The sequence below is a fragment of the Diabrotica virgifera genome, chromosome 3, assembly GCF_917563875.1.
Source record: "Diabrotica virgifera virgifera chromosome 3, PGI_DIABVI_V3a".
Taxonomy (NCBI): Eukaryota; Metazoa; Arthropoda; class Insecta; order Coleoptera; family Chrysomelidae; genus Diabrotica; species Diabrotica virgifera.
This window is the reverse complement of record NC_065445.1, coordinates 94,320,615-94,340,692: the sequence shown is the minus strand read 5'-3', so window position 1 is coordinate 94,340,692 and position 20,078 is coordinate 94,320,615. Positions and strand designations below refer to the sequence as shown.

At 32.8% G+C, this 20,078-nt stretch overlaps 1 protein-coding gene across 1 annotated transcript in view; it reads right to left on the bottom strand.

Moving 5' to 3' along the window:
• Positions 1 to 18,342, bottom strand: part of LOC126881200 (GILT-like protein 1) — a 72,972-nt gene extending 54,630 nt beyond the window's left edge. Inside the window, exons 1-2 of the mRNA XM_050645302.1 lie at positions 18,196 to 18,342; positions 1,433 to 1,567 (exon numbers count right to left, since the gene is read on the bottom strand). Coding sequence (XP_050501259.1) covers positions 1,433 to 1,567; positions 18,196 to 18,279 — 219 coding nt within the window. The 5' untranslated portion in view covers positions 18,280 to 18,342. The remainder of the gene's footprint in view (positions 1 to 1,432; positions 1,568 to 18,195) is intronic.
• Positions 18,343 to 20,078: the final 1,736 nt, after the last annotated feature.

Genomic DNA, 20,078 nt, shown 5'->3' with positions numbered 1-20,078 from the left:
ATATAATGGAACAACTACTATATTATATTATGCGGTCTCTTCCCGGTGTGACTGGTTTTTCCTAGGTTTGATCAAAGCATTTAGGCAAATCCCGAAATAAATTCCATTTCGACCTTTGAAGCGTTTTTAGTCAAACCTAAAAATTCCTAAATTTTCAGTCAAATGTCGAAAAAAAAATCAGTTTCGGGGCTTTGCCTAATAGTCCGTGTGGTGAGACTGCTCCCGTCTGAAAAACATTTCTAATTCGGTTTCTCTGCGGATTCATATTCAAAAATGTCCCCTTTAAACAAATCTGAAGGGTGCCGGACGGAATTTTTGGGCAGAAATTGTTTAAACAATTTTTTTAAATAAATACACAAGATCACCTTTTATTGCTCCAAAGAATATATTTTTAGGTTTTTTGGGTCATTCTAAACAAGAAAGGTATCTTGTAATTTTTCTCAAAAATTGACAGTTTTCGAGTTATAGGCGATTAAAATCTAAAAAATGCGAAAATATGCATTTTCGAGGCTTAAAAATCATATTTAAATTAGTATTTTTAAGGGTGCCAATAACTTTGATTAAAGTTTAAACATTCCTTTTCAAGATTCCGAAGAGTGATCGGGTCGAATTTCAATTTAGAGACCGTAGTTTTTTAATTGTTAATTACGGGTGTCCATTCGGTTTTTTGCCGGTCAGCGCGCACTATTTTCAAAAATCTGTTTTCCTCCTAAAAATATTTTTTCTAGATTCTTTGGGACATTCTAAATAAAATAAGTTTCTTAACATTTTCCTAAAAGTTACTAGTTTTAAAGTTATAAGCGATTTAAAATGCGAAAATGTGTTTTTTTTTTTGTCATTTTTCGGATTTTAAATCGCTTATAACTTTAAAACTATTAACTTTTGAGAAAATGTCAAGAAACTTATTTTATTTAGAATGTCCCAAAGAATCTAGAAAAATATTTTTAGGAAGAAAATAGGAGATTTTTGAAAATAGTGCGCGCTGCACCGGCAAAAAACTGTATGGACACGCATAATTAACAATTAAAAAACTACGGTCTAAATTGAAGCACAAGATACCTTTATTGTTTAGAATGACCCAAAAAACCTAAAAATATATTTTTTGAAGCAATAAAAGGTGATCTTATGTATTTGTTTAAAAATATTGTTTAAACAATTTCTGCCCAAAAATTCCGTCCGGCACCCTTCAGATTTGTTTAAAGGGGACATTTTTGAATATGAATCCGCAGAGAAACCGAAATAGAAATGTTTTTCAGACGGGAGCGGTCTCACCACATGGACCACTATAAGATTGATAGACTCGGTCAAAGATCTGTGTAATACTGTACACTGCCAGATTCGATCAAAAAGGTTCTTCCGATAGAGGAAGACTTATTAAACGCTACAAAGTTGTCTGGTGAGAAGCAAAATGAATTGCTTAAAATTTATCTACCTTAGCTTTTCCATAAGGTACTAGTTCTAGATTGACGTATCTTGACAAATTTCCCTTCATTGTAGGTGCAAGTTGATCTACAATAAACTTCTTGGCATAGGGACATAGTGATTCATGATATACTCGAACTGTGACCTAAAATAGAACCAATATTAGCTAGCAATGTACTAAGTATCTGCAATATATGCAATTGAAAACACTAATTTTAGTTCATACAAATCAAAACAAGAGAGCAAAAAGACATATTTCTCACGAGCGCAGAAGTTTGTTGGCACGAGCCGAGGCACGAGGCGAGTGCCGCAAATCAAGCGAGAGAGAAATATGTAATTTTCTCTCGTGTTGTACACTGTACTTTTTCTATGGATGCGTTTTTTTTCAAGAGTTAAAACTTTAAAATTAAATAATTTAGGTGCTTTTAGGTATATTATATGCCTGAATTGAAATAAAATACATATATATACAAATAGCTATTAATTAGTCTTAATATTTATATACTTTATTTATTTAAAATTATAATTCACAGTTGAACAGTCTTAAAAGGTAATTTTTGATAAGTTTTGACAAGTTTAAACACATTTTGTTTGACAAAAATAATTGTGTTTGTATTGTGCATGTTACCATGGAAATGGCGATCATATGTATGTAAACCGGCGGTGAACCCGTGAGAAAAAATATTTCTCACTGCAATGGCCGACTTTTCTCACTGCCTGAGGAATTGTTCATTTTGAATGTATGTAAGTAGTGAGAGAAGTTGCACATTGTATAGCATCCATAGAAAAAATAATTTGTCTAAAGTGGAAGTAGTATTTATATGGGCAAAAGGGCATGCCGGTATACTGGGTAATGAGAAAGTGGATGAGTTGCATGGGCGCCCGCAGAGAGGGGCCAGGGGGGGCCGTGGCCCCCCCTGAGATTTTACTATTTTGTATATTTTTCTGTACTCAAACCTAAAAAGTTAATACCTTTACGTTGACATAAAAGAAATATTATACAAGTATATAAACCAAAAACAAAATTATGGAGATAATATTATATTAAACTTAGACCATGGTCTAAGATATTAAGGGCCGGTACTTTATGTCTCCGTTAACAGCCGGTTAGTTAACGGAGGTTTAATCGGGACCTCTTTAGGTCTCTTGCGTTGTAATAAATGCAATTATAATGATTGTTATGCTTATTTATAATTATAATAATACTTGTAATTGCATTTAATACAACGCAAGAGACCTAAAGAGGTCCCGATTAAACCTCCGTTAACTAACCGGCTGTTAACGGAGACATAAAGTACCGGCCCTAAATATAATACGTCGAATACCTACGAACCTAGGCGCCTTTTGAATGCAACCGGCAACGTCGTAGCACAAGCACAATCACATGGTGGTGGTGGTGATGGTGATAGATAATCCGGCCACGCACAACCATTCTACCTGTTTTCGTCAAGCCGCTCAGAGTTCACAGCAGTTGTTTATTTTGTTTGCGTTGAGATTCGCAGTGTATTTTATTTTATTATTATCGTGTTAGCCTTACGGGCGGTTTCCGGTTTCTATCATTTAATACAAACACAATCCTTATCAGGTAATTTGATTTATTAACATTTTCCTTAAACTGCATGACTATAGTTTTGCTGGTTTATTCTTTAGAAAAAAATGGACATTCGAACATTCTTTAAAAGAAAAACAACCGCCCTCGAGGAAGTTACCGATTCCAAAAAGAATCAGGCTTCAACTCGTAGCCCTATCCCTAGCACAAGTAGTGACATAGCACGCGAAGAAGAAGGGGAACATGAACATGCAGTAAAGGAAGCAGAGCCTAGCACTTCTTCGAATAGAAATACTTTAGCGGAGACAGCAGATCAGCCTGATGTACAAGAAACCATTGCCCGAATATTTCCAGACGGTCAATCAGAAGACATTGGAAATTTTGTAAATTCCTCGTCGATTCAAGATAAACAAAAATACCAATACGATATATTAAGAAGTCCGTATACGCCGTCCCCTACCTATGATTTTAAGCAAGATGTTGATCCAAATAAACGGCCGTTTGTACACAAATGGCTTCAACAATATGACTGGTTGGTTTATTCCAAAGTTCTTAAAGGTGCCCTTTGTAAGTATTGTGTGGTTTTCCCACCTGTTGTGACACACGGTAGTACCTTAGGCGCATTTATAACAAGGCCATTTATAAAATACAGGGATTTCCACACGCAGGCCAAGAACCATTCTAATTCTGCCTGGCATAAAGATTCAATTATCCCTTCCAAAATTTTATTGATGTGATGTCCAATAAAAAACTAGATATATTGTCTCTGATTGATGAGGGAAAGCAAATAAATGTAGCGGAAAATAGAAAAAAAATTCTTCCAATTATAAAAACAATAGTTTTTTGTGGAACTCATGATATGCCTTTAAGAGAAAGCAGCAAAAATTCTGGAAATTTTTTGGATCTCTTAAAATTCAGGATAGACGCTGGTGATACAACTTTAGAGAATCACTTGTTGAACGCAGGTGGTAACTCTAAATACACTTCTCACAGGATCCAAAATGAAATAATTTCATTGGCAGGACATGTAATATTAAAAAATATTGTCGAAGAAGCAAATTCTTCCAAATATTTTAGTGTTATGGCTGATGAGACTGCGGACATTTCGGGACATGAACAGTTATCTGTTGGTATACGGTATGTATACAAAGAAAATGAAAATTTTACGGTGAAAGAAGAGTTTCTTGGTTTTGTGAAATTAGATAAACTAAACGCTGATAGCATAGCTTATTCTATTTTGGAGTTTTTGGAAACATCAGGTTTAAACATGGACAAACTTGTAGGGCAGGGCTATGATGGATGCTCAACAATGGCTGGTGAAATTCACGGGGTTCAGAAGATAGTACAAGATAAGTATAAAAAAGCATTCTATTTTCATTGTGCCTCCCATAGGTTAAATTTAGTCATAAACGACATTAGTAAAATAGTTGAAATTCGAAATACCATAGGTACTGTTAAAGACGTAATAGTATTTTTTAGAGAGAGTACTCTAAGAAGAAACCTAATTCCCAATATACCTTTGTTTTGTGAAACTCGTTGGTCAGCTAAATATAAATCTTTGCGGATTTTTGCTGAAAATTTTAAAATAATATTTAAAACACTTTTTGATATAAAAACTGGGCAAATTTTAATGAACACTTCTACTACAAAAAGAGCAGCTCAGTTATGGGCCTTAAATTCCTTTACGTTTGTTATTTGTCTAGTTGTGGCAAGTAAATATTCAAATATTTTAGAGCCCATTGCAAATACGCTACAAGGTATTTCAATTAATTTTGTAGATGTTCATCACCACATAAATTTAATTACCAGGACTTGTGAAAAACAGCGCTCAGAGGTTGATTCAAATTTTGCAGACATTTTTTCCTATGCATTATCTATCTGTGAGACCCTCAACATAGAAGTGGGAAAACCACGAATTTGCGGTCGACAAATTCATAGATCTAACTATGAATCTGATTCAGCAGAAGATTATTTTAGAAAATCTATATTTATACCATATTTAGATCATCTGATTCTTGCCTTAAAAACAAGATTTTCTAAAGAACATGAAGTCGCCTTCTCTTTGTTTAATATTTTACCAAAAAATATAAAATCTTTAGATGTTAAATCTTTCGGAATTAAGGTAGGAAATCTATACAACATTGAGAATTTGGAAAGTGAATTAAATATTTGGAGAGAGTATTTATCTCAATCTCAAATAGCTGAGAACATAACCATTGAAGATCTTATTCAGCACTGTAAATTTTTTCCTGCTATCAAAGATAGCTGCATTCTTCTACTTACTTTGCCGTGTACTACCTGCACAATTGAACGGAGTTTTAGCACCTTACGGAGGATTAAAACGTGGATAAGAGCTACAATGGGACAAGATAGACTTGTTGGGCTAGCATTGTTGAGTATCCATCGAAATCGTCTATTAAATATTTCCAATTTTTCCACTAAAATACTAGACGAATTTTGTCAAAATAACAGAAGACTGGTTTTTAGTTAAGAATAAAATTGCATGCTATTTTGTATTACTTTTAGGTATTACTTTTATTACCTTTTAGCATTAATAACATTTATTATAATATTTTGTTTTGTATTTTTTAAGAGTTGCTTTCGTGGTTTTGTTATTTGTTCCTAAAAGAAGTTGCAATATTTTGTTTTCTTAACGTTTTAAAAATATAAGTATTACATACAACAGTTTTTTATTTTGCCCCCCCTGAAAAAAAATCCTGCGGGCGCCCATGATGAGTTGGCCAAAGAAGCAATAAAAAATGGTGAGATTCTAACTCAGATCTTATCGACAGATGCAATAAATGACGTCAAAGCTAGAATAAATAAAATATGGAAAAAACAATGGAAAAATATTTCAAGCATATAAAAAAATTTATATTTTTCTTTACATCAAGAACTTCCTCCGCCACCTGAATACATTACATATTTAAGTATAACCTGCCAAAGCAAGATATTTCTACTATCGTCAGATTAAAAACTTGACACGGAAAATATGAGGCACATCTGCACAAATTAGGAATAGTTAATTCATCAGTCTGTTTTTGTGATAATGTTTCGATTAGATATTTGAACCATATTTTCTTTGAATGCAAAATTAACGAGAGATATATAAATCAATTATATTACAGTTAACGACAAACACAAGTTCATTTTCCAATTAGTATAGAATATCTAATAAGTTGTCATAAAATGGAAATATTTAAATTACTCATTAACTACTTGAGAGAAACAAATATAGTCATTTAAGTGAAATAGGTATAAATATAACAAAACAGTAAGACCTCGATATAACGGACTTCGGATATAACGGACCAAAAATAAGGTCAAATGTAAAAAATTAAAAACGTTCTGTTAATATTATACATACTTAACCCTGCCTGTACTAACATACATTGCATAAAAACGGGGACCCCGTGGATCCCAAACGTTGTATTTTACAAAGAATTTCAATAAACTTTTTATTAGAGCAAAATGAGGACACATTTCTAAATAATCGGACTTATTTTAAACCTATTTTTATATAACGGACTTTCGGCTTCAACGGACACCCCGTCCCCCCAATTAGTCCGTTGTATCGAGGTTTTACTGAACTAATAAATTGAGGTAAAAATAAAATAAAAATCTGTGGGTAACGGACCCGCATCCAAGCCATTTTTCTCACACACACACAATGTACTAAGTAGCTGAAAGTAAACGATCATATATGCAACGACGTGTGTTCGTTGGATGGGCATTGGTCTACTTGTAAGCTGACCCTAATTTCTTCATCCTAGATCCTAGATTCTTCATCTTCATCCATGAGGCTTATTTTTTGGACCAATGTCCAAAAGCAATTTAAGGACATCTCCGGTAGAGGTCATGTGAACTAGCAACCGAGTTCGTGTGATTTGTTTGACCCCGTAAGACTCTTTCTTGTAGGGATTTCGTAAGTCGCAGGTCTATGCAAATAAGCCACAAACCACACGATCCCCAAAGCCAACGCATCGGTTAAATTAAGTCTAATTTATGCGGCAGTGTCATGTGTCTATGTGCAACTAATTGTCAAGAATGAGCCGATTACAAAAGTTAACCATTTTAAATACCTTATGATGTTGGATAAACGAGACACTAAATTAAAACATATAGATATTACAAGAGGAGGAGCATGTATGAAACTTATATCTACCTAATATATAAATATATTGTGCAATTTTGAGCTGAACTTACAACTAAGAATCAAGTTCCTAAAATGTTATATGTAAAGTCCGGATTATAAGCATGACAGAAAGGTCAAAATAAGCACTTATACAGGGTGTCCCGAAAAGATTGGTCATAAATTATACCACAGATTCTGGGGTCAAAAATAGGTTGATTGAACATCACTTACCTATATACAATAGTGCACACAAAAAAAGTTACAGCCCTTTGAAGTTATAAAATGAAAATGGATTTTTTTTCATATATCGAAAACTTCCAGAGATTTTTTATTGAAAATGGACATGTAGCATTTTTATGGTAGCAGAATCTTAAAAAAAAATTAAAGTGAAATTTGTGCACCCCATAAAAGTTTTATGGGGGTTTCGTTCCCTTAAACCCCCCCAAACTTTTGTGTACGTTCCAATTAAATTATTATTGTGGCACCATTAGTTAAAGACAATGTTTCTAAAACTTTTTTGCCTCCTAGTATTTTTTCGATAAGTCAGTGTTTATTGAGATATTTTGAATATTTGTCGAAATCCACCACATATTTGTATATGGTTAAGTACGATTATAGAGACCTGTTAATAATCTGAAAATTTATTTATAATTTACATTTTTAGATATATTTTGAAAAAGAAGCTACATCTCGATAAAAGGTGACTTATGAAAAAAAGACTAAGAGGCAAAAGTTTTAAAAACAATGTGTTTAACTAATGGTGCCACAATAATAGTTTAATTGGAACGTACACAAACATTTGGGGGGTTTAAAGGAACAACACCCCCATAAAAATTTTACGTAAATATATTGAAAAAGAAGCCACATCGCGATAAAAACTGCATTAGCGAAAAAATACTAAGAGGCAAAAAAGTTTTAAAAACGTTGTGTTTAACTAATGGTACCACAATAATGAATTACTTGGAACGTACACAAAAGTTTGGGGGGGTTTAAGGGAACAAAATCCCCATAATTTTTTATGGGGTGGACAAATTTCACTATAATTTTGTTCTAAGATGTTCCTGCCATAAGAATGATACATGTCCATTTTCAATAAAAAATCTCGAATAGTTTTCGATATATTGAAAAAAATCGATTTTCATTTTGTAACTTCAAAGGGCTGTAACTTTTTTTGCGAGCACATTTGTACTAAGGTAAATTAGGTTCAATCGAACTATTTTTGACCCCAAAATGTGTGGTATAATTTATGACCAATCTTTTCGGGACACCCTGTATAAGCAAAAAATGTCGCAAAAATAAGCAAACTTTTTATGAAATAAGCAAGGTTCAAGAAAAAAACGTGTAAGTAAACATGGATATAATGATATAAATATGAATAAAGGATATTCAAATTTAATTACATTTATTTTTATTTATCGTATTATTAACAAGAAACAAAAAAATTACAAAAGTGTTAAGCTATAATAGGCCTGGATCCGACGCGCGTACCAAAAAAAAGTTGATTAATAGCAGGCTGAAAATTTGATAATAGCTTAAAGGTATCTAGTCGGACAAACTTTGATGTACGGGAACACTGGAACAGGGGAAGTTTTAATTGTGGAACAGTTTAAGAATTTGGAACTCCAGATTACGAAAACGTCCCATGTATTTTGTCGGACAGAACATCCAATTGATTTGTTACTAACCAGACACTAGACTGCTATTACTAACCAACCTGATTCCCGTCATTTGACATGTTCTTCTTGTTCCACTCATTAAAATACCCAGTTGGTGATAAAAACCAGTCTGATTTTTGCATGAGAATTTAATGAAATGATAACAAATCAATTGGAAGTTCTGTCCGACAAAATACGTGGAACGTTTTCGTAGTCTGACGTTCCAAATTTTAACCTGTTCCACAATTAAACTTCCCCTGTTCCAGTGTTCCCATACATCAAAGTCTGTCCGACTAAACACCGTTAAGCTATTTACACATTTTCAGCTTGCTATTAATCAACTTTTTTTTGGTACGGGGGATCCTGGGCTAAATATAATACCTATGTATAATAAAAAAAATCGAAAAATAATTTACACATTAATATATTTTTTATTCATGGCCATTAGCATAAAAACAATTAACAATAATATGTTTATCAAAATTTTCTTGTAAAAAGCTATGCCTTCTATCTGCATACATATACCTATTTATACGTAGAAATAGTTATTTTCCTAACAAGTGCCGGAAGTCATTCTTTTCCGCACGCGACTGCAGTTTGCCGAACGACGCGAAGCGGGAGTTCGGCAAGCAGTCGAGTGCGGAAAAGAAACTTTCTGCAAGAGTTAGGAACAATATTTTTTCTAAGAGTCTTTAAAAAATTACCAAATCTTAATCAATTAATTTAATAAATATGAAAATACATACACAAATTAATTCTTTGACAAGGTTGTCAAAACCAAAGTTTCAACATAATTAGTTAGCATGACGACGATCTTGGTTTCCATGACGATGATTCAAAACGACTGTTATTGTCTACCGATTTGACTTTCGAATATTATGTCAAAATAATTTTATTTCGTCGAATTGTCGCATTAATTTCATTAAAACAGGAACACAATAAAATATATTTGAAATAAATTAGTAAATAATATCTAAATATTAGTTTATTGCATGTATTATAATTACTTTAAGGCCATATTAACATATCTAAATTAACACGCGTGCGGAAAAGTAAAAACCACGTGCGGAAAAGTAACACGCGTGCGGAAAAGTAACACGCGTGCGGAAAAGTAACACGCGTGCGGAAAAGTGAAACTTTCTAAACTAAAATGCGTGCGCGAAAGTAGACATTTTTGCACGCTCGTAGAAAAAAGTTTTTTCAACATCTGCAGATGTGATTGGTGCGTATTTAAATTTAGACAAATGTACCGATACCATTTTAACAACAATATAATTTTGGGATGTCTCCAGACAAATATTAAATTCAAAATTTATAGTTTATTACATGGACAGATATAAAGATGGGTTTTCCCGTTTATCTCCTAAGCCTAAGAGATTAAAATTTTTATGGTTTATTGAATTATTAGAGTTTTATAGCTCTGTATACTTCATAGAATTTTGCTTAAGACGGGAAGTAACATAAAATTTCACTATAGTTTATGATAAGAAGTAAAATAAACAAAGATAAGCAACATACACATTATCTTTAAAATAAGCATTTTTACTAAAAATCCTAATTATAAGCAAAAAAGGCAAAAAAAGCAAAATGCTTATCATCCGGACTTTAGTTATATGTATCCTGTATTACTATACATATGTAGTCCGTTCTTTAACGGTAAAATATTGCAAAACCTCTAAATTGTAAAGAACCGCTTGGATTGACATGAAATTTGGCATACACATAGCTAACAAGTCAAAGAAAAAAAGTGATATTGTGCCGATATGTGCTTTTGCCCTGGGGGTGATTTTCACCCCCTCTTTTGGTTGAAAAAATGTTCGTCCAAAGAAAGTCAGGAAATGGATAAACTGGCTAATTTTAAGTAACTTTTGTTCTATAGAGTTTTTTCACTAAGTCAATACTTTTCTAGTTATTTGGCAGTGAATATGTTCATCTTTTCAACAAAATAACCACGCTTTTAGACGGTTTTTCGCAAATAACTCAAATAGTAAGTACTTTGTCGAAAAGACATTCTTAGCAAAAAAGCTGTATATAGCCTGTAAAAAATTAAAAAAAAATGGTGTATACATCACGTCTCTACACCTAGTAGAAGCAGAGTTATAGCTAATGAAAAATAAGTTCATATTCGTCAAATTCCAAATGGAATACTTTAACGTGAAATAACCAAAAATGAAGCACATTTCGGGGAAAACTCATTACAATTTATTTAAAGTGTTTAAAAAAAGCTTCATTTTTGTTTTATAAAAAAAATTTCTAGCATCAAAATTAAACAAGTTACGCTCAAAATAAAGTTAGTCCCTTTTGGTTTTGGTAAAAAAATCGAGAAAATCACCCACTAATTAGTATCTTAAATGAACTTAATCGTTACGACTTCATAAGTTTCTTGACTCCTGTATATGTTGTTTATATGATCTGTAAGTTTCATCGGTTCAAAGTCCTTATTATTGAAAGGGCTGTAGTTAAAAGGGCTTAAACCAGTCATTGATCACGAATGTATGCAAATTTAGAAACACCAAATCTTAATCAATTTTTGTCCAACAGAAAAACAAAAAAATACATGATATTCAGAAAAGCAAGTCTAACTTTTTTTGTTTTTCGAGATTTTTGGTATCTCTAACAATTTTAAGTTATTTTGAAAAAAAGCATAATATTTTTCAAAATTTAAATTTTTAAAAATTTTACTTTGAAACCAAATTTTTTCACAAATAAGCACTTAGAATCGATAAAATTTACAGATCATATAAACACAACATAAGTAAAATAATTTGTGAAGCGGTAACGATTAATTTGCTAATTAAGTTGCTAATTAGGGGGTGGTCTTCCCGATTTTTTTTTGCAAAAACTAAAGGGACCAACTTTATTTTGAGCGTAACTTGCTTAAATTTAATGCTAGAAACTTTTTGTAAAAACAGAAATAAAGCTTTTTTTAAACACTTTAAAAAAGTTATAATAGGTTTTCCCCAAAAAGTGCTTAATTTTTTGGATATTTCACGTCGAAATATTCTATTTGAAATTTGGTGAATATGAATCTATTTTTCATTGGGTATAACTCTGGTTCTACGAGATCCAGAGACCTAACGCGTACATCATCTTTTTTACTTTTTATAGGCTATATTTTTGCTAAGAACGTTTTTTTCGACAAAATACTTAATTTTTGAGTTATTTGCGAAAAACCGTCTAAAAATGTGGTTATTTTGTTGAAAAATGAACATATTCACTTGCAAATAACTCGAAAACTGTTGACTTGGCGAAAAAGCTCTATAGAACAAAAGTTACTTAAAATTAGTCAGTTTACCCATTTCCGGACTTATTTTGGACATATATTTTTTCACCCCCAAGAAGGGGTGAAAGTCACCCCCAGGGCAAAAGCACACATCGGCACAATATCACTTTTTTTCTTTGACATGTAAGCTATATGTATGCCAAATTTCATGTCAATCAAAGCGGTTCTTTAAAATTTAGAGCAAAAGCCGTGAAAGAATGGACTAAAGGTTGTGCAACCTGGATCATGAAGGTTAATATGATAAACAAATTAGAAGCCTTCGAGATTTGGTCATATCGTAGAATGCTCAATATTATATCAGTTCAACGCATTTCAAGCATACAAGTCTTAAAAGGAATAGGTCGAGGCGAAAGTGACTTGACCAAGATGATAAAAAAGAGAAAACTCGAATATCTAAGGCTATAATGGGAGGTAGCAGATACTGGATACTACAATTAATACTCAACTGAAAGATCTAGGGAAAAGAGTATAATTTTCAAGAACCATCGACTAGTCTGGAGTAAAAGTCTATTTACCATGCAAAATAACTTTAGATACAGAAAGGACGAAAAGTGTATTTACTGAATAAGTGGGTGGTGAGTAGTTTCTTAAAGTTATAATTACCAAATGAAAATAAGAAATTTAGATGCAAGCAATATTAAGAGTATAGTATTGTCTTTACCCTCCTGGTTAAACAATATAAGAGCTTGATTTAACTGCACTTCTGCTGATATCTTAGAGCAGCGGTATCGAAAGTGCGAATTACCATGATAGTTTCTGACCTTCTTAGAGGACACGGCACGTGAAGAAGAAGATTGTGTTTATAGGATTGAGCCACAGTTGTTAGTGTAATGAAAATTACATTTCTTAAACAAACATTAAAAAGACAATTAGGTCTGAAAACTAGGTCTTTTTATTTTGCTTACGACGATTTCCGGGGTGGAAATTCATTCCGGAAACGTCAAACAATAGTTCATTTAAGAAATGTAATTTTCATTACCCAACAATTGTGGCTCAATCCCATAAACACAATACTAAATTTAACGTACCACAAATAAAACAGTTTCAAAACTTTGCTAATATGTATTAAAAGACCGAATAAAATTTTTATACAGGGTGTCCCCGAAAATAGAGCGAAAACTCAAAAATCTAAAGATTAAAAAAGTAGGTTTGTAGGTCAGTTGCATCTGGTATCCTACCCATATCCATTATTTTGCAGGTAGGTACCTACGATGTCAACAAATCCAAAAATCACACCTCAAAGTAAATAAACAAGGAGTTATTAGGTTAAATTTCCACAGTCGCAGCAAGTTCTTCTAGGCTACGTTGCCATCTCATTCAAATTTATGAAAATAAAAATTCACTTATATGGAGAACAATGTAATTTTTTTCTTGGAAACGGTTAACTTTAGAAAAAAATGTTATAGGATTTTTTGTTCTAAATTGTGTATTATATCCATACCTTAAAGGAACGCACTATTTTCAGGGACACCCTGTATAGTACCTAATGCAGTGAATGAGGGTATTTGGCTCCGAGTTCCGTCCTTCTTCTTCTAAAGGTGCCTATCTTCTGGAGATGTTGGCGACCACATTGACCCATATTACCCAATATATTACTTTATTTCTTGTACATAGTTATAATATTTTATTTCTTTCTGTTTCTATTTATTTTTTTTTTATAATGCCACGCTGTGATCAGACATTTTGTTGAGATCGTATTTCTTTGGATACTTAGCTTTATTTCTGATCAGGCTTTTCTTTTGGAAGAAAACTGATCTTTGTATGAATTTGTCTAGCCCCTACCTTGGGGACAAAGCTGCAGGCGAACACTACATGGGGAAGCAAACTGTAGCTGGAGAAACTTGGAGAGCAGAACGCGACAGCGACATCTCGCAACAGCCCACAGTATCCTGGATCCAACTACTGATCTACTGATGCATCAAAAGAATGGCTTCAACAAGATAGCCCTAGAATTCCCACAACTACAGACAGCAACAGAAAGTTCTGCAGAGATTGGAGACCTCCCATAAGAACTGTGTTACTCCGACAAGAGGACTTAAAGCTGAGTACCTTTTTTTACCTTTATAACTTTTATACCAGTGACCAGCAGGGTCTCGGTCACAGTTTCAGAAAATTAATTTGGTTGCCTGTACATAATAGAATGATTTTTGTTAATTTTCTATCTGAATAAATAGTGTATATAAAATGATTTGGTAAACTTTTTATTTCCTGTACCTTTCTGGGATGGGTGTGAGGGAAGAATGAACAGGGAACGAACCCAGGGCTGAGCAGTCGGGCAGAGCACCATTCTGATGGATGGAACGGTGGACGTTTTTCTTTTGAATATCCTAAGGGATGTTCGAGGAATTCCTCCCCTCGTTTCTCCCAGCAGTGTGGTGTTGCTTAATTCCTGGTCTTGCTATGATCAGGACGTTACAGTACGTTCCAATTAAACTATTATTGAGGTACCATGTACCATTAGTTACACAGTGTTTTTAAAAGTTTTTTGCCTCCTAGCATTTTTTCGATAAGGCACCTTTTATCGAGGTGTGGCTTCTTGTTTAATATGGTTCAATATATACCTAAAAATGTAAATTATAAATAAATTTTCAAATTATTACCAGGTCTCTATAATCGTACTTAACCATATACAAATATGTGGTGGATTTGACAAATATTAAAAAATTTCTCGATAAAACCTGGCTTTTCGAGAAAGTACTAAGAGGCAAAAAAGTTTTAAAAACATTGTGTTTAACTAATGGTAGCACAATATTAATTTAATTGAAATGTAAACAAAAGTTAGGGGGGTTTAAGGGAACAAAACCCCCATAAAATCTTTATGGGGTGTACAAATTTCACTATAATTTTTTTTAAAGATGTTACTGCCATAAGAATGCCACATGTCCATTTTCAATAAAAAGTCTCTAATAGTTTTCAAAATATTGGAAAAAATTGATTTTCATTTTGTAACTTCAAAGGGCTATAACTTTTTTTATGTGCACATTTCTACTAAGGTAAGTTAGGTTGAATCCACCTATTTTGACTCCAGAATCTGTGGTATAATTTATGACCAAATTTTTTGGGACACCCTGTATATCTGACGAGTGACGAACAAAAATGTAACAAACATTTTTGTAGCTCACGAAAAAAAAAACAAAGAGATTCTTTTTCAGAAATCCTTTAGTTGAAATACAAAGCAAGATATAGGTAGGTGAAAGGAGCATTTTTTGTGAATGCTCAAACCGTGCATTCAACTTGAAATAACAGAAAAATTATCAATTTTACGGGTATCTATATTGCTGCAAACATTTTTTTAGAGCACTGTTAAATGTCATAGCAAATTTGATCACTCATATATTTTAAGAAGAAATGAGCAGTATTTAACCCCGCATTCACCAGAATTTAAATACTTCATTTTTCTTCTACATACCTTTAATTTTAGTGTTGTTTCTATGCTCAAAAAGTTGGATTAGTTTAAAATAAATGGTTTTTGAAAAAAAATGAGATTAAATTATAGAGCGCATGTTTAAATTTTCTTAAAAATCTGCAGTTTTCTCCGTTTAACTCGAAAATGATAAGAGACACGAAAAAAAAAATGATCCAGTACAAAAATGTACTATGGTATATTTCACGAATATACGACTGTTTTGGATTATCGCGACAACGAATATTTTAGTATGCAACATAAGAAGTACAAAAGTATTTTGCTCTAATAGTCCAGTCGGGTTAGACGAATAACAGGCCTAACCTTGCATTAGGAGCTGCCCCAAATTTTATTTTTCTAATCTTTAGGGAGGGTCAGTATTAGTATAAATTTAAAATCTCGACTGAATTCCACCGTTGCGTTAGCCGCCATCTTGATTTTAAACGAGAACGGTTTTTGCTCAATATCTCCGCCATTTTCAATTTTTTGACAAAAAGTGTAGAAACTGAAATTGTTGAAAATACGATTTTCTATCATTTCATTTATTATAATTTTTTTCGCGCGGTCGATATTTTCCGAGTTATGAGGGGAAAATAGTTACAGTTGGAGCATAATAATTATTGAATTATTGAATTATCTCGTTTATTATTAGTTTTACAACAAATACGTACCTGTACAAAAATAAAGAGAATTAAATTCTACACAATTTTGATCTCTTTCATTTTTTTACTAAAATTAATATTTAAGGTAGTACGTATGCGGTAATGGCGCGAGCGTAAGACCGGATTGATTTTATAGCAATTGTTTTTGTTCAATATCTACGCCATTTTCAACTAAAATTGTTCAAAATATAATTTCCTACAATTTCTTTTTAACAATTTTTTTCATGCGGTTGATATTTTCCGAGTTACATGGGAAAATAGTAAAAAGTGGTGGGGGGAGCATAATTATTGAATTGAATTTTGTAACCGAGCTGCCCCAAATTTTATAATTAAATCCTTTAGGAGAGATCAATAGTAGTGTAAATTTAAAAACTCGACTGAATTCCGCGGTTGCATTAGCCGCCATATTGATTTTAAATGAGAACTGTTGTTGCTTAATATCTCCGCCATTTTCAACTTTTCGACATAAATGGTGGGAAAAAAATTGTTGGAAATGCAATTTCCTACAATTTCTTTGGCACAATTTTTTTATACGATCAATATTCTCCGAGTTAAGGGGGAAAATGATGGAAGCGGAGAGGAAGCATAATTATTGAATTGTCTCATTTATTATTAATTTTACGACATAATTGTACATAAACAAAAATAAAGAGAATTATATTTATACAATTTTTGAAACTTCCAATGAAACATCAACCAAACTAAGTAGGTATATAAAAGACATAAAAAGACATTATATACATTAAGTTCACTTAATTTTATTAACTAGCGGGTTTTATTGGTTGAATTTGTCTGTCGATATTTTAAGTTTTATGTCAGCTAATATATCGTGATGTTCCAACAATTTTTTTTTAATTTTGGACCCTGTTGGGGGTAATTTTCCCATTTCCCCCCTTGTAGACCCGCCACTGGTTCTCTCGAAAAATTGTAGTAAATCGTAATTGCAACAATTTCATTTCTTACACTTTTTGTCGAGAAGTTGAAAATGGCGGAGATATTGAACAAAAACAATTGCTACAAAATCAATCAGCTCTTACGCTCGCACCTTTACCACATACGTACTACCTTAAATATTGATTTTATCAAAAAATGAACGGGATCAAAATTGTACAAAATTTAATTCTCTTCATTTTTGTATGGGTAAATATTTGTTGTAAAACTAATAATAAACGAGATAATTCAATAATTCAATGATTACGCTACAACTGTCACTATTTTCCCCTCATAACTCGGAAAATATCGACCGCACGAAAAAAATTATAAGAAATGAAATTATAGAAAATTGCATTTTCAACAATTTCAGTTTGTACACTTTTTGTCGAAAAATTGAAAATGGCGGAGATATTGAGCAAAAACGGTTCTCGTTTAAAATCAAGATGGCGGCTAACGCAACGGTGAAATTCAGTCGAGATTTTAAATTTATACTAATATTGACCCTCCCTAAAGATTAGAAAAATAAAATTTGGGCAGCTCCTAATGCAAGGTCAAATGCTATCCCGACTGCTCTATAATAATTACTCCAATAAACAACAATATAATTTGCAATTTACTTTCGTTCTTCATATTTTGCACAGTAAAATGTTCGTTGTCGCGATAATCCAAGAGGGTCATATATATTCGTGGAATGGGGTATAAATAAATAAGTGATATGTTCAAATGTATTTTTTGATCTTTTTTATTTTATAAAGATAGGGGTTACTTTTAGGGGTTAAAAATGAAGAAACGAAAATAACATTGACTTAAAATACCGATATAAAATTAATGTAAATTAAAAATTAAACTAATTAAAAATATTAATAAATTACTTTTTTTACACATTCTATTATCAAAGGGGGTGGTTTATAAGGGTTAAATAATTCAGTCAACCAACAATAATATCTTAAAGTATAAAAAGACCTTTATGTGACTTTATCAAACACTATTAAAGCCTAAAATGTAATTTGAATTAGGAGGTAAATAAGTAGTGCCTATTTTTGCTCTCATTGGCTGCAGTATAGGATCGAAGTATTTTTTAATTAGTCTTAAGCGATTTTTAATATAAAAAAAAGATACAAAATATATTTTATAAAATGAAATGCGTACTTACCTTCTGCTCATTCTGGTCTTGGGCATTAGATGATGTCACTAATAACACCAGAAAAGCGTATAGACATGAAGTGAAGATATACATGTTACACTTACTTATTTCTGTTTATAAATGCTGTTATAATGTTGGCACAATTAATATTATAATGAACAGTTTCGCACATATCAGAACCGGAAACACTAAGATTAGTGTAGTCCAATCTGAAAAATTTTTTGCAATAATTTTTGTAGAAAATAAAATAATCTTCTGTATAATAAAAGAGTTAATCTTGGATTTTAAATATCTATTTTAAAAGACTAAGTTTTCAATCTAATAGCACACAAAACAACATCAAAAATGTTGCTCTACATCTACATCCTACCAGATTGAAAACAATGGGAAGCTTCTGTGGTTACACCTCCGAGGCTTCTAAAATTTGCAAGCCATAACGGATTCTGAGTCTAAGAAAGATGAGGGAATTTTACAATTTATAATTCACGTCCCATCTGCTCAGCGCGGTAAAGTTCCAACGATAATGGTTCCCTTCGTACTCCAGTCAGAGTAAACATGTAAATCAGAAATGAATAACCATTTTAAATTTCGTTGCAACACGAAACTACAGCCGCATCATATTCTAGTTCAATCAGAGAGTGCTCCAAGCACCTCTACCGGTTTCGAAACTTAGTCTTTCATCAGGAGGCACATATGCTGCTCTCTCTGATCCAACCAGGACAAACCCCGGCGTGCAGTCACGCATTGCAACGAACGAAATGGCATGAATGCCCTAGCGTCAACTGCTAGCAAAAGACTAAGTTTTTAATCTAATAGCACACAAAACAACATCAAAAATGTTGCTCTACATCCTACCAGATTAAAAACAATGGGAACCTTCTCTGGTTACACCTCCGTTGCAGGACTTCTGATTGAACTAGAATATGATGCGGCTGTAGTTTCGTGTTGCAACGAAATTGAAAATGGTTATTCATTTTTGATATCTATTTTAATTCTGCTTCGTACTTTGTTGTCCTATATTTGTTGTTACTAAATATTTTGCTAAATTTTTTTAAATTTAGATTTACGTGTCTCCACAGCGTAGGTCACTGATATAACTACAATTTATTACATTACATTACAGGAATCTTCTTCATCCTCTTCTTTAAAAGCAATTCTGCTTGTTCATTGGCGGATTGATACCTCTATGGAAGGTTGTCACTCCATCTTTTGCGAAGTCGACCGATAATTCTTCTACCGATTGGTGATTTATCTCTGTCTATTTTGAGCACACGGGTCTCCCCAATTCTGTTTATGTGGTTACATATTCCAATCTTTTTTATGTTTAATCATCATCATCCTCTTTGCCTTATCCCTATGCGGGGTCGGCTTCCCTAATTACATTTCTCTACACAATTCTATCTTGGGTCATATCAATGTTAATCCCCTTTACCAACATGTCCTGCCTTATCGTCTCCCCCAGTTCTTCTTTGGTCTTCCTCTCCTACTCCTTCCAGGAATCTGCACTTTATCTATTCTTCGTATTGGGTGATTAACGTCTCGACGTTGAACATGACCAAATCATCTTAACCTATGCTCTCTCATTTTGGCATCAATTGGTGCCACACCTAGACCTCCCCTAATGTACCCATTTATAATTGTATCCTTCTTTGTCACTCCACTCATCCATCTAAGCATTCTCATTTCCGCCACATTCATTCGTTGTTCCTCTTTTTTTCACTACCCAACATTCAGTTCCGTACATCATAGCCAGTCTTATGGCTGTTTTATAGAATTTTCCCTTCAGCTTCATTGGAATTTTTCTGTCACACAACACACCACTCGCTTCTTTCCACTTTATCCATCCAGCCCTAATTCTACTGCATGCATCTCCATCTATTTCTCCATTACTC